The sequence below is a fragment of the Hydra vulgaris genome, chromosome 08, assembly GCF_038396675.1.
Source record: "Hydra vulgaris chromosome 08, alternate assembly HydraT2T_AEP".
NCBI lineage: Eukaryota > Metazoa > Cnidaria > Hydrozoa > Anthoathecata > Hydridae > Hydra > Hydra vulgaris.
In genome coordinates, this window is record NC_088927.1 from 22,273,693 (window position 1) to 22,290,138 (window position 16,446).

Below are 16,446 nucleotides of genomic sequence, written 5' to 3' on the forward strand. Positions count from 1 at the left end.
GGTTGTAAAGATTTTCATTTAATATTAATGATATCTTGAAGCAAATATATCTTATAAATGAATGTTAATGTTATAAAGTTTGTTTTAGTATAAAAAGATCTTTTTAAATAAAGTGAATAATAAAACATAATAAAAAAACAATTTGCACTGAAATGAAAACGCCATTTTTAAAGAATTATGCTAAAAAAGTTGATGTTCAAAAGAAACGAAGGGATAGAATTGAAAAGAAAAAAGATTTAAAGAGGCAAACAGAAAAAAATATAGTGAAGAAAAAGCTTCATGGTAGTCTACTTCTATTTACAAAGCACTTTGATGCGAGAACAAAGCTTTCTTCACATTCTTCACATACTAAAAGACCTCTGTTGCCAAAAAGAGAGGTAGGTAGATTTTTCAAAAGTATTTACATTCTTATTTTTTTTAATCCATATTAATTTTTTTATGCATATATACTTGGTCAATTAAAAAGTTATTTAAATGTTATTTATAGTGTACACATTTGTTGAATTTTTTTGTTGACATTTTTTATTTAAATGTAAAAGTATCTACTATAGTGTACATTTGCTTACTTTTTTAATTATGGTTATTTCTGAAAATGAAAAAAAAAGAAGAATGAAATAAAAGATTGCTACCCTAACCTAAAACCCTATCCGGTGTAGGCTAAGGGTTGGGGTTGCCCTATTTTGTCAGTCAATGTATATACTACTTTGAGTTACTCAATCAAGAGTTAAATATTCTAATATCTTAAATAAATAATAAAAAGAATAAAATTCTTAAATCAAGAGTGTTTTTTTTGAACTAAGAGTATAAGGGGTGGCAGTTACTTCTCTATCTATCAATCTATTTCACTTCTTTTCAACTTGAAGAAACTTTTTTAAAAAGCTATATATAACAAACTATTCAAGCTTTTAGAAAAATTCAAATACCTGTACCAACATCAGCATTAAATAAACTTTTGTGTTCCACAAAGTTCAGTTTTAGAACCACTCTTATTTCTTCTTTTTATTAATAATTTCAATACTTCTTTTAAATTTGCATCTGCTTAACATTTTGATGATGATACTAACGTGCTACTGGACAACAAATCATTTAAAAAAATAACAAATTTATTAATCATGTACTTGGAAATCTTGGAAAACTGAACTGATCATTTTTAAATCCAGTCTGACACCAAGTTAGTTAGAGTAATTTAAGTGGACAAAAATTTTATTCTGCAGGTTTTAATGAATACCTTGTATTAAATTTAATTCTAAACAATCTTTACAAGACTATCTAAATGACTTGGCAATAAAACATAACATATATAATGGAATGCTGGTCAAATATGGTAGTGGTATCTTGTTAGAGCACTTGCTTTATAAAAAAGAAGTTTCAAGTTCAATACCCACTGTGTTCTGGGTAGTAGTGTGCTCAAATTTTTTCTCTGTGGAGCAGCCTTGTTCGTCAAGGTTTGTGTTACAAATATATACTAAAAGTATGCAACTGTAGCATTTCTTAACTATCAATTTGTATGTAGGAAGATTTGTTGCAGAGAGATTATTAGATTGAGAAGACATTAGCCCAAGAACCATCACGAAAAAAATAAATTATGCAATGCTAATTTTCACTAATAAACAAAGCAAAAAAGATTGAAAGTTTACCCTGCATAAAGCCTTAAGTTAAACAAAAAATCAGTAGTATCAATCAGCAGGTCCAACTATGTTTACAATACGTTTTTGAACCTTGTCTAAAAGAGAAAGGGCATCATTGTACGATCCGCTTCATATATGACAACAGTAATTCATGCAAGGATGGACTTAAGATATATAAAGATAAAGAACAAAATCCTGAGTAAGAAAGTGGTGAGCACGCTAAAGAGATACAATGTTAGCAGATGCTAATTTTGCAATCGATTTGATATATGGTTTCCAAGAAAGATTGGAAGTAGGAGTTAATTCTAGAAAATGAATAGTAGATGTCTCATCGAGTACATTACTGTTCATAAATATAGGAAGATCTAGATTATTGTGATTAGGATTAGCTGAAAAAAATTTGAGTTTTATCTGAGTTAAAGTTCACCAGCCATTGAGAGCCCCAAGCTGTAGCAGAAGTGAGGTCCTTTTCAAGCTCAAATGCCCCTCCCAAGCAATCAGAGAGTGATGCTTCTTGTGAAGACAATAATAAATGGTAGTATCATCAGCAAACAATGCCACCTTAGATGTGAGAATTTCTGGGAGATCATTAATGATCATAAAAGCTTATGGAGAAGACCAGCATGACAAACTTTATCAAAGGATTTAGAAATGTAGAGAGCAATAATCTTAACCTCTCCACATCTATCTAATCCACAATAAAACTGTTTATTACCGTTAACAAATCAGCCGTAGAATGAAAAGATTGAAATCTATATTGATGATTAGAAAGTAAATTATTAGTTAATCAATCAACCAGTTTGTCAGCTATATCAGGTAGAACACAACTAGTGAAATCAAGAGAAGATATTGATGAGAAGTTTTTAGCAAACAATTCAGCTTTGTCTTTATGTGAGGTGACAAAATCTAAACAATACAAGAGAGGTGGAATAGCAGATTTGCCCTTATTATAGATATTGTTAAAGAATATCCAGAAGCTATGAGAGTTTAATTTTTTAGATAAAATATTTTCATGACCTGAGAATATTAGGCTCAGGCATTAAACTAAAGCTTTTTAAAATGATTTTTAGCAATAGTAAATATACGTCTGTTTTCTGGAGATTGGTTTTGCTCATAGGTATGAAAGTAATGGTTACGATTAGAAATTGCAGCAGCACAATTAAAGTAGAACCATAGAGAAGAATGAGGCTTAACTTAAAATTGTCGAGAGGGAATAAAAGATTCCATGCCAGCCTGAATCCAATAAGTTACATAAGTAGTGCATTTGTCATGGGACAAAGACATCACAAAGAAAATCACAGAAAGAGTCCCAGTTAGCATTAAGGTAGTTGAAAAAGGTACCATGATAGGGAAAAGCCTGACCCTGATGATGAAGAAGATTTGAGATGATAGTTTTAGATAGATCAAGTTTGATCAGAAGCAAGTGTGAATGTGGAGAAACTGAGCGCTAAATAAGATCAGAAACAAGACATCAGTCAAGTAGAGGAGGTAAATGATTAGGATTGCCTGGGAAGAGAGTTGGAAAATTGACTATTTGTGTTAGAGATTGAGAAAAGCAAAAAGGCTGCGGAGACACTGGTACTAAAGCCAAGCCATTCAGTGTGAGGAATATTCCAACAACAAAAATATTGGCTGAAGGATAATGAGAAAGAGCTTGGTCAAATTGATCATAAATAATAAAAGAGTGCAGTCTTGAGGTGAAGGAGAGCAATATAAAACAAAGAGTAAGGCAATTGAGTAAAGTGATGCTAAACAAAAACACATAAAAGAATAGTCTGTGAATTCAAACTAGTTTCACAACTAGTGGATGAGTTCTTAGAAATATAAATGCCCTGGCTAAGCATGTGACTATTGGAGTCTTTTGGAATTAAAGGAAGATAACCATCAACACTAAGACCACAAGATGAGACAGCTGTTGAATGGTTTAGAGAACTTGGTGATGATGATAGTTTTTTGTGTTTTATAGTTTTTGGTACTTTAGTCATTTTCAAATTTTTTAATGAACTTGAATCAAAGCACAGATTGTGTTTAGTAAACTATTTAATAGTCTAAGCAATTGTCTCATGACTATTAATGAACTGTGAAATGAAATGAAGCTGTAACAAAGGACTCCAAGTGTGGTCTTGACAATGCACAGCAAAAGTACGAACAGAGACACCATTAATGCGCGACATGGCACTGTTAGTACTCTTATACTTTGATGGAATCAGCCTCTCTGAGAGCTACAACATAGTTCAGGAAACCTGACTTACAGCTGGCCTCAGAACCATAAAACTGAGTTTTAGAGCTGAACCCTCATTAGGAGAGTATAGAATGAGTTGTCTAGACATAAAAACAAAGACACAAGCAAAACCCATTCATTGAGTCAAGAAAATCCAGCATTCAACACCCTAAACTGAAAACAATGTATTATAAATACATTGTTTTCAGTTAGGTTATCTACGCCAGTTTCAACAGATTGAATCTGTTTACCTCTTGAGTCTTTGCCTAGGAGGTGTTCTACAAGACAGTAGCTGGATGCCTTAAATGTCTGCTTAAGATAAGTATTTTTATCAAGACACTATCTCTAGCCTTTTTTCAACTAGGAGCCACATGGCAAGGGGATTTTTTAAGTTAGAGTTGGCTTCTCCTAGCCTTTGCTTCAAAATGTTTATCCTACATGGCAACAGGACGTGAAGCAGGTTGTACTTGGTTACATGTTACCAGTAGCAGGATAACCTGACCTGACTTGAAATTTTAAAGTTGTCAAATCAAAATTTCAAACTACTTAAATAAATACAATATATACATGCACACATACATACATACTTACATACCTACATACATACATACATACATACATACATACATACATACATACATACATACATACATACATACATACATACATACATACATACATACATACACACACACACATGCACACATACACACATAAACACATGCACATATACATACATACATACATACATACATACATACATACATACATACATACATACATACATACATACATACATACATACATACATACATAAATGAAATATCACTTATTATCTTAAATTTTTCTGAACAACATAGTAATAATTATTACATAAAAAACAGGAATCCTTAAGAAGATCAGTTATTGATTCACCTAAAAAGACAGTAATCAGCAGACACATTCAACCCAAGCACAACAATGAGAGGCAATCTATATTTACTGGGAAATCAATAAAAGTTGTTGCAAAAAATACAACACAATGTTCCCTTCTAGGTAAGTTTATAGATTTATCATTATTTCATTTATTTAATGGTTTATTATTTAATTTTTTTTTTTACTGTAGGAGGGTTTTATTATATTTCTTTTTTCCTAAAGATAGTCCTTCTACAGAGAAGTCTCCATTTACAACATCTAAACTTGTCAAATCAAATAATCAATCAAATGTTACAGAAAATCGCAAGGTAAATTTGTTTTGTAACCTTTTTTCTTCCTAAAGATTTGTATGAAAATATATTGAGAGCTTAAGTCTGAATGCTGTGTTTGATTGTAGCAATCTTTGGCTGCAAAAGTTGTAGTCACAAATCTACATCCTAATGTAACTGATGATGATATTAAGGTAAAATCTTTGATAATATATATTTTAATTTACTTTCTTTTTTTTTTTCCAGCCGATTATAATCTGCAAAACAGTGGCACCTTTTTTATTCCATTCATTTCATCTGCTTTTGTGTCTAAAAATTCCTTTTTCTTGGAATAATTCTTATTTGAGGATATTCTTATAATTCAAACTTTTATTTCTTATAGTTCAAACAGCTTTCTTAGTATTCCTTTTTTTTTTTCTTCTTTAAACTTTTTTTTTCCTTTAAACAGAAAAGTAGAACCTTTTATGAAATCTTCCCAAATTTTGCTTGAAAAAATGTGGAATCACCTAGAAAGATATTCTTTAAATAGTAGTTTTCAAAAGATCTTTCATGTAACTTTAAAAATATAATATTAATTTAGTAAATTTAGTTTAGTGCATATTAAAATTAGTATATTGTAATATTTTATATTACATTATTTCATTTATATGATGTATAATATATTACGTAAAATAAATTATTTTTAATTTTTCTTGTTTTAGTAGCTAAATGTGATTTTTTGTTGTTTTTTTTTTGTTTATTATTAATCTTTCTTTTTTTTTTTAAACTCAGAAAAAGATTATTTTCAAATCTTTTTTTTTTTAAACTTAATAAAGACACTTAGTTGAATGTGCTGGTTACTGTCTTTTTTAAAAAAATCTCAATTTTAAAATAAATCAAATTTGACTAATTTATGTGTATCGGGTTTTTTAAATTCATTAAATATATTTATATGTGTATTCTAGGAATTGTTTGGTGTGTTAGGAGATCTTCGACGTGCCTCATTAACAGGTTTAGGAAGCGCAGAGGTAATTTATAAAAACACAGACGATGCATTTGCTGCTTACAGTAAATACCATGGAAGAAATCTTGATGGTGAGGAAAACAAATTTATTTAATAGTTTGTTTCAGTTCTACTATGTTGATATTTTTTACTACTTACATTTTCCTTAGGTCAACCCATGATACTAAAACTAACAACAACTGATGAAAATGATATGAATAACAGTGGAATCATAGGTCGATCCAGGTAAATAAATTCTATGGTGTATGAATGTTGTAAAATGTAGCATATGTATTAAGTATTTAGTAGGAATTTTGTTAACAAAGATTCACTTCAAAAGAAGTGAATCTTTGTTAACATTATTTTTATACCATTGTTATTAACAAATCAAAATATGGAGGACAAAAACATGCAAAAGTTAGCATTATCATTTATCTATAGACAATAAGTATACAAAAGCTAATTTTTTTTTTTCGTAATGTCGTGTAATATATATATATATATATATATATATATATATATATATATATATTATATATATATATATATATAGTCCTAAATTTAAATACTTTACCTTGGAAACCACTTTGACTGACATGAATTGATTAATGTAACATCCAAAACATGATTTTAAATTTAATTTTTCCATAAATCATGAATATAATTACTAACATGTGAACTACTTTGATTAATATAATCCCAAATTTGTGAAATAATATTTTAAATCATTTGGAGTAGTAGATAGGTAAGCTTGTTTGTCACAAATAGGATTAGTGTTTTGGTTTTTTTGTAATAGTTCAAACAGTTACAATAATCTTTGATAATAGTTAATGTGTTTTTGGTATACCATAGTTTATTGTTTTTTGACTGCACTAATTGGCCCAAGATCAGGCACAGCAATGGGTGGAGGTTTTGATGCATCTGATCCTACTCCTTTTTTACTTTTCCCACTATCATTCCCCTCCATCCAAAACAAAGTTTGCTGTTCCCTTCTCAAAAAAAAATTGTCTAGCTAATTTGAATAAAAAAGTTTTTGTACTTTAATGCATAGCTTACTCTATGGCAGGGGTTCCCAACCCTGTGCCCACAGGCACCATGATGTCCGCGGACTGATTTGTATGTGCCCACCACTATTTGACAGATTTTTAATTAATATTTGAAAAAAAAATTTCATGAATATTAATTTAAAATGTTAAATGTTCTAATTTATTATCACTCAAAAATATTGTTTTAATATTTTTGAGTGCCTAGGTTTATTAAATATGTTCATGTGTTAGCAATATTGTATGTATGAGTGGTTCCTTTGCTGACAGTTCTTATTGCAACTTGTCTAGTTGCAAGCCAGCTGCCAGCCTGGAACAGGGAGTGCTATTTGCACATCACTACTTGTACACGCAAAAAACCTGAAATAGTCCCGATACTGTTACTATCCTAATTAAAAATAGGTGGTGCCTGCCACCCTATCAATGTTTTAAAATGTGCTCTAGAGTACAAAAAGATTGCGAACCCCTGCTCTAGGGTAATTCCATGTAAAATTGATCCAGGTCACATCACCATACAACTCAGATTTTGCTGATTTTTATACAGTTGAGAGTATTTAGTAAAATTAAAGTTCCCTGAAAGTTTTAGCCACTAGCTCCAAGAAAATCTTAAAATACGACCATTTTACTTTTAGCAGATATTGGCCAGGCCCCTCTTGTCTCCTCAGAATTGACATATTTATTTAGAGGTTTCAAGTCAAACAACTTCAAAAATATTTTATCTTTTTACTTATAAATTTGTATCTAGCTATTTTTGGTTTGACAAATTCAATAAAATGATCAGAAACATAAAAATTGTTATTATAGTGCTATTATCATTTTAATCAAATATAGGCAATTTTTTATATACCTGCTTGTAACGCCTAAGAAACTCATGTAGCCTTGATTATATAAAAAAAAAAGTTTTACACATCATTCTATATTCATTGATCTTTTAGAAAACATAAGATTTTTGATCTGCAAGTTTATGGATTTCTATATATAGATACTGGCATGGTCTACACTTTTTTGTAGCAGAATATTGAAGTTGATTTTTCTCTAGCTTACAGACTAGTAGGAGATCTGAAACTTTTGGGACTTCTGAAGTTCTGATAAGCATGCATGTTAAAATTGTTTCCAGAGCCCAAGGCACCAGGAGGGAGGGGATGGGTCATGTGCCCCACTTTTTCAGCAGTTCATTTATTTTCTCTTGTTCCATGCCCCATTTATTTTCGATTGTGATAAGATTTCCTTAGATGCTTCAACGTTTAAAGTATATATATATCCATTTGTTGTTACAGATGCATCAATGATACAAATTGTGTTGGTAATTAAAAACAATTTGTATCATTGATGATATCAAAAAAAAACAATCATCTGCAGTAGATGGCCAGAAAAGTTTGTTAAAAGGGATGTTAACATAACATAAGGGATGTTAACATAAACGTTGCCATAACATCTATAACAAATGACAAAGTTTTAAAATATTTTGCTATCATTATGAAAAGATTTTAATATGATAAATTTCATTTATCATACCAATCCAATTAAATGACCTTAATTACACAGAATTAACCTTAATTACACAAAATAAACATTAATTATATAAAATAAAGTGTTAGTTTGCTGATTAGTTTGAGAAATTTAGATGCCATAAAAAAAAAACCGCCTGGTAAGATCTTGTCGAAGAATTAAAAGTGTTTAAAACATCATTTCAGTGTATTAATCTTAGATGGAAATCCCAATCAATTCTATGAAAAATAGAAATTGTTTTCTTCCTCTTTTGGGCTCATATCTTCAATGAAAGAAAGATTTACACAGTTAAAACAATTAATTTAGAAATTTAGATGTTTTTTTGTATTATATTGATAGTTAGCATGAAAGAAAAGAAATCCTCAAATTGTGGGCAGCTCTTAAAAGTTCAAACAAGTTCAAAACCAAACTGGGTCAGCAAAAATCCGGGTTTTTTTTTTTTAAACCCGACCCAGTGGCTTTTTTTTGGTAATTTTGGTTTTTATTGGGTTAATGTGGGTTTTTTTGCATTTTATTTTTATATGTTAATTTTTTTTTTTTTTTTTTGTTTAATGATATTGAAAGTTAGTATAATTTTCTACTTAAACTTTATTTAAAATATATTTTTCATAATGTTATTTAATTATTTATAAAAAAAAGTTTACAAATTATTTTGAAAAAGGTTTCAAAACATAATTTAAAATTTTAATATAAAAAAAAATTTCACTTTAAATCTATATGTATTGATTTATTTTAAACTTGCTTCTCTGCGCATTGGCCTTATTCATAAAGGATCGTGTTTTGGAGTTAAAGATTGAGAGAGGGTTGTGACCACAATAAGTAGCCTCCTTAACTGTAGTGTCCTTCTCAGCCCTAATAAAAATATTCGAATAAAAATTGTGATAATGTATTTTCAAATAATGATTCAAATATCACTAAATCTATTCCTGATAGCTGTTATTGTTGGTTATAATAGTTAATAATAATTTAGATAATAATAAGTTAATAATTTGGATAATAAAAACAGTTAATAATTAATTTAGTTGATAATACAATAGTTATAATGTTAATGTTGGTTATAATACTTCATAAAATTATAAATTATCTTTAAAAAAATCCCAATAAAACCCCTGATTGCCCGGGTTTTATTGGGCAGGTTTTTTGGGTGGTTTTTTTAGTGCCAACCCTGAGACCGAATAATGATGGTTTTCTCCTCTTTATTGAAATAGTCAGCGTTCAAATCTTTTTATCATAGAGTAGTCATCAATGAAATTACTTCACCTTATGTTTTCATCTTTATAAAACAGCCTAAAATGCTGTCTACATTTGATTTGTTTCTAAACACTGGGCCATGTAAATTTTTTGTTAACTTTACCTGCTGTCAATAATGTTGTTGGTTAGATTTTATTTACCTAGTTTATTTACCTATCAATTGAAAGCAATATTGCTGAAAATTTTGATTTTTTTACACTAATCAAAGATTTTCTTGATAAAATAACCAGAAAGATTAAATTAAAAAATTAGTTACCTATTAAATAAATTATGTAATCAAAATATTCCTGTTTATGTTGAATGTAAATTAAACATTTTATCGCAATTTAATTTTTTTCAATTTTTATTATTTTTTTGTAAAACAAGCTAGCAAGTTTATAAAATTGTCTGGAGGCAGCTGGATAAGTTTTGCCGAAGTTGCAAATAGTCCAATATGATTTTGATATGGCTTGAAAAACGACTGGAAAAATTTGTAAAAAAATAATTTTTATTATACAGAATTATGAATACAATACAAGTCTGAGAAACTTAAATCCTCACAGCTATTAGTTTTTATGTAATGTTGTTAGTATTGTAGCATTAAATAATCTTAACTAAGCTCATTCAATAAATTGTCTATCAAGATTAAGGGCACAAACTAAGAACTACAATAAAAATTATTAAAAATGTGAGAAAAGAAGTTCTTTAAAAAGTGACTTTAATTTTAAACAAGCTTTTAAACCAGTCGCTTAACCAATGAACGTCAATGTGTGAAAGCAAAAATACGATGAGTTACGAGCTATCACCTATATACTAATGACGGTGCCCGCGATTATATTTAAAAGATATATAAAAAAAAATTTCGCTGTCTGCCTTTCAATTAAACAAAAATATTTTTATTTTTACAATCATTTACAGTTAATTACTTTTAATTTTATAATTTTTATGTTTTGAATATATAAATATTACTGATTGTTTTATTTTTATCATTAATTACGCTATAATAGTTGTTTTATTATTTTTAATTGTCTCCTTAGTCGACATTCTCAAAGCGCAATGCAACATTATGTCCCACCGCCACGTTTGCAATCCACAAAGCCTGTCGTATTTACTGTGAAGTTATAGACTTGTTTTGTTGTTTTTTTACGAAATTTATATTTATAACAAAATTAAAGAAATAAGAGGTTAGCATAATCAAGGTTTTGATAGTTTAATATAATGTTAGATGGTACATTTTTATCACTTCATAAACAAATATTTAGGTTGTTTGTTTTTTAAAAATGTTACAAGACCTTATTATAAACCATTTTGAATCTTTTTTAAATAAATCAGTTTGGTTGTTAAAGAAAATTTTGTTGTTGTTTTTTATTCAAAGGTATAACCTTTTTGGAAGCGTTAACCCCTAACCCAGTTTGCGTTTCGTCAATTTTACTCAAAACGGTTTTAAAAAATCCTTTACATAAATATTCTCTAAATAAGCGACTGAATAAGTGCAAATTTCATAAGTGCGAGGCATTTGCGAAAACTGGCATTAGAACAAGCTGTCATAAGTGCACCAAAAAAATTTGCAAACAATGAAATATGTGCCCTGAAAGAACTTGCAAACATTGGCATAAGTGCGAACTGAAATAACCGCAAAGCAGTTGCGAAAACTGACATGAGTGTGCCGAAAGAGTTTGCAAACATTGGCATAAGTTCAAATTGGCATAAGTGTAAACCGTCTTAGTTACGAGGCATAAATTGGTTTATGTGTAAACTGGTGTTATATGAGCCAATATAAGTTCCAAAAACTGGCATAAGTGCGCCAAAAGAATTTGAAAACATTAGCATAGAATTTGTACTTATACCAACTGGCATAAGTGCGCCAAAAGAATTTGAAAACATTAGCATAGAATTTGTACTTATACCAATATTTGCAACTGCTCCGTACTTATGAGAATTCGCTCGTATGCTAGTTTGTACATAAGCCAGTCTTTGCAAATTCTTTCGGCGCACATGCCAACTCCACTTACGCCATTTTGCACTGATACCAAGTGTTAGCAAATTCTTTTGACGAACTTATGCTAATTCAAATTTAATCACCTCTCGCTTATGCCAATTCAACAAAATTGCAGATCTCACTTATCCCAATCAGCGAATTCCTTAAGCGCTCTTATGTCATTTCAAATATCGTCCCATCTCTGTTCTTTCGGTATTTTCAAAAATTTTAGAAAGAATAATCTTTAAAGAATTAACAAATATTTCAACAAAAATAACTTACTTTATAACAAATAAATCGGTTTTAAAAAAGGTAACTCAACAGAACATGCAATAATCCAGTTTGTGCATGAAATCTCGAAAAAAATTAAGTTTTACAGAAAATTCTGACTTTCTTTTTGATGCATCCCATAAGTTTCTGGACAGAGTGATTTTTGTAAGTTTTAGCAGCGTAATCCCATTTTTTCTTCAAATCTGTAGCTGATTTTACTGTTTTTCCACTAATTTCAATTTCTTTTTTATGATTGCCCAATATTTTTCAATAGGACGTAATTCGGGGCAGTTTGGAGGATTCATCTTTTTAGAACCAACATCACTCCATTATCACCGTAAAACTTTTGAGCTTCTTTTGAGTAATTTATTGTGGCTAAATCAGGCCAAAACAATACTGAAGTACTTCTATGAGCTTTAATTAGTCGTTTTATACGAGAAAGACAACATCTCACGTATTCCGAAGATTTCATTGTGCCCAAACAAACATGAATTGGTGATTTTTTACCGCAAGAGCAAAGTGCCTGCCAAATCATCAACTTTTTCGAAAATTTATCAGTCATTAGATACTTGTATTTATCACTCTTATTTTAGAATCATAGTAGCATTTGAACATAAGTTTCGTCATCCATCAAAATGCATCCATTATGTTTTGTTAACAAGTTGTCATACAACTTTTGAGCTCGACTCTTTGCGGTTGAATTTTGTTTATCGTTTCGATTTGGCATTTTAACTACTTTAAAACTTTGATATCCAAGTCTCTGTCGCCATTTGCGTACAAAAAAATTGGAAACCTATCAGATCAATCAGGATGCTCTTCCATTGAAGTCTCCAACCGTTCGAGAGCTCTAGGATTTGCTGTGCATTTTTTTCGACCACTTCCTTGCTTTCTCTGAATAGTTTTCTGTTCTGTAAACCGTTTAAGAACAGTATCTACAGTTCTTCTTGATATTTTTAATGATTTCGCCAACTTTCTATTCGATAAAGTTGGATTTTTTAAGTGTTTGTCCACAATCAAAAATCTTTGTTTAGCTTGCTTGGTTGACATTTTGAAACTACATAATATTTTTAATTAACTTTTTCTGCCAAAATGTCCTATTATACAAACACTACCACACACAAAAAAACAATTTCAAAAAACGACCGTTAACTAGCTTTACCACACCGCAAAAGGTGGACAGATTTTTCCGATAGCATGCCTTATCATGTAAGCAGATGAAACTAATCTATTCCTCTCAAGCAGTAATATTTATGAACTCTTTACCACTATGAACAAAGAATTAAAATATATATCAAATTGGTTTAAATGTAATAAGCTAACTTTAAATATTAATAAAACCACATGAACTCTATTCCGTTCGTATGCAAAAAAGCGGTTTTACCAACAAACTTGCCGCAACTTTATATGGACAAAATTGAAATAAAAAATGATCCCGTTACAAAATTCTTTGGCGTTTATCTCGATGAAAACATCTCCTGGATCCAACACATTAATTATGTATCTATTAAAATTTCAAAAAACATTGGGATTCTATATAAAGCTCGTAGCTACCTTAATAAAAATTGCTTAAGCCAACTTTATTACTCTTTCATCCACGGTTACATAAATTACGCTAACATTGCTTAGGGAAGTACTGTAAAAAGTTAAAACTTCTTTATCGTCGTCAAAAACATGCGATTCGCATAGTTAACTATGTTGATCGTTTTACACATACAAAACCTATTTTTACTAAAATGAGATTATTAAATTTATTTGAACTCAATGTTTTTTAAGTTTTATGTTTTGTATATTTATGGAGAAATAACTTATCCCTTACCGCTTTTTGAGTTTGAAAATAATGTTTTCAAACTCAAACCTAACAACAAATACGATATGAGGAACATACATATTTTAAAACAGCCGTTTTGTCATACAATCAATTTTGCATTGCTTCTCTTGGACCCCACCTATGGAATAATATTATTCCGCGGAATTTCGATCAACTAACTTCCTTTTATCTTTTCAAGCTCAATCTAAAAAAATGTATTTTTCACTTGATAATATTCTCAGATACTTCTAATATTTTGAAAACTGTTATTAAACTTGAATTTTATTACTTTTTTATTTTAATTTTTACTTTATTTTATTGTATATTATATTTGTCTTTATTTTGCTTGCTTGTATTTTATAAGGTTCTGACGAAAGGTCTTGTAATCTTCTTTCAGATCTTAGCTTATGTTTAATTGTTAGCAGTTTATATATGTGCGTATTTATGCATGTGTAAGTGTATATATGCTTATATTTATATATGTGAGTGTTTTTCTTATTTTAATTGTGCTGATATTAGTACTTTTTTAATTGCATATAATTGTGCTGTGACATTTTAATGTAAGCGAAATTTGAAAAAAAAAAAAAAAAAAAGAATTCTCACTTATAACAGTTTGCACTTATTCAGCCTTCTAATAAAAAAGACAACTGTATGACTGACATTTCCATTGAAGTTATACCATGCTTTAAGTTCAGATTGTAGTTAAAAATATGTTTTTTAATAAGTTCTTTTGGCTATAGATATCTCTAGCAACTTCTGAAATTACCTCAGAAATGCAAAATATACCTGAGCTTGTTATTTTTGTAACCTTTTTGAATAGTTTAAAGAGTATAACTATAGTTATTTTAGTTTGATGTAACTAAGTATAATAACAAAATAACCGTCACTGAATATTCGGCTGCCGTCACCGAATGATCGGTATTCGGCAAAATCACTAATCGTGACAACTCTACTCATCAACGTACAAGAAGTTTTGGTACATATTGGTTAGACTCTATACATTCCAGCCGGATATACTTAGCAATAACTTGAAATACTTAACGAATGAATTCTAATTTTTTTTTATTTTGAAATTGATTGTACCATTTAACATGTTTACTCAGCTTAAAAACTAATCTATTTTTTTTGAGAGTTGGTTCCATCGTGGCCTGCATCTTGCTTTCAGTGACCTTTTTTAATGCTGCTGTCCATTTTTGTTTAAATTTTTTGTTATCTTTTGCTGATTTGTTGTTTTTCAACAAGATTCCTTTTATAATTGCCCAGTAACTCTCGATAGCGCGCTGCTCAGTGCAGTTTGTAGGATTTGCATCTTTTAGGACAATTTCGATGTCATTTTGATTGTACCACTCCATTGTCTTCTTGGTGTTGTGGATTGTTTTTAAATATGGCCAAAAGATAATTGATATGCTGTGTTTGTTAATAAATGCCAAAAGACTTTCTGAAGACGATTGATTCAGTGATGTACAAATTGGAAGTCAAAGTTTTTTTGATTGGCGTATGAAGCTCTCTTAAGACCACTAAAGCAAATAGCCACACGAGGATTTTCGGACCAAACTTTTTAGTATGAATATACTTAAATTTGTTGCTGGCATAGACACCTTTTGGATAATAACATTATTGATGGCTGGGCAACTGTGAGAAATTCTTTTTACAGTAGTTTTGTTGTCCTCAATAATGCATAAATATTTTTTTGTAATCAAAATTTAATGCTCCAATTGTTCGCTTCGTAGTTTCTTCCTTGGTGTAAGCCTTCAAACCCTTGCACTTAAGTGCTTTTCTGACAAGGAAACAACTGTATTCAAAATTTCTGGCAAGCTCTTCTAAGAATTGGCATGGATTTCTTGTAATTGACAATTTTGAAAATCTACTCAAGTATTTACTCGATACAGTGTCAAGTAAAGATAAAAGATCTAAAAAATCTTGACTTTCTTAACAAAATTCAGAAAAACTGCATAAAAGATTGCATTGCACAGAGATTCGAAATAATCGAAAAGTGTCTATAATTCCAGATTTGCGAAAGTCTGATATAAAAAGTTCTAATTATACAATACAATTACAAAAGTTTGAGTTTTAAAAAAAAATAATTTGAGAATAAGAAGATATGGTCTTTTTAAATGTCAATTTTGAAAAAAATAAAATTGAGAAAATATGGTCCATTCTAACGGACCATGTTTTCTTATTCTCAAACTATTTTTTTTTTTTACATCTCAAATATTTGTATTGAACTGTATTGCATAATTAGAGCTCTTTGTAAAAATAATTTGAAAATAAGAAAAAATGGTCTACTTAAGTGGACAATATTTTCTTATTCTAAAATTATTTTTTTCCAGACCACATAATGCAGCTGTTCAAAATTGACATTTTTGGAAGAAAAATCAAAGCGATAATTTTATATTTTTATCTCATTTCTCAAACAGCTGTGAATTTTCACCAATTAGAAATCAATCAAGAAAATGATAATTTCGGTGCATAATGTAAAATATTTTATAAAATTACGTTTCTTTCCATTAAAATGTAAAGAAAGAAAACCGTTTAGACTAAGAAATAAAAGCTTACTTAAATTTGATTTTTAAAAATTCTGTATAGTTCTGTAA

At 29.4% G+C, this 16,446-nt stretch overlaps 1 protein-coding gene across 1 annotated transcript; it reads left to right on the plus strand.

Annotated features, from left to right (window-relative positions):
* Positions 1 to 74: 74 nt before the first annotated feature.
* Positions 75 to 11,147, plus strand: LOC100205695 (uncharacterized). The gene is made up of 7 exons (XM_065803249.1): positions 75 to 377; positions 4,734 to 4,884; positions 4,987 to 5,072; positions 5,162 to 5,227; positions 5,978 to 6,107; positions 6,186 to 6,261; positions 10,835 to 11,147. The coding sequence occupies exons 1-7, from the start codon at positions 153 to 155 to the stop codon at positions 10,920 to 10,922; spliced, it is 822 nt and encodes a 273-aa protein (XP_065659321.1). The 5' UTR covers positions 75 to 152; the 3' UTR covers positions 10,923 to 11,147.
* Positions 11,148 to 16,446: the final 5,299 nt, after the last annotated feature.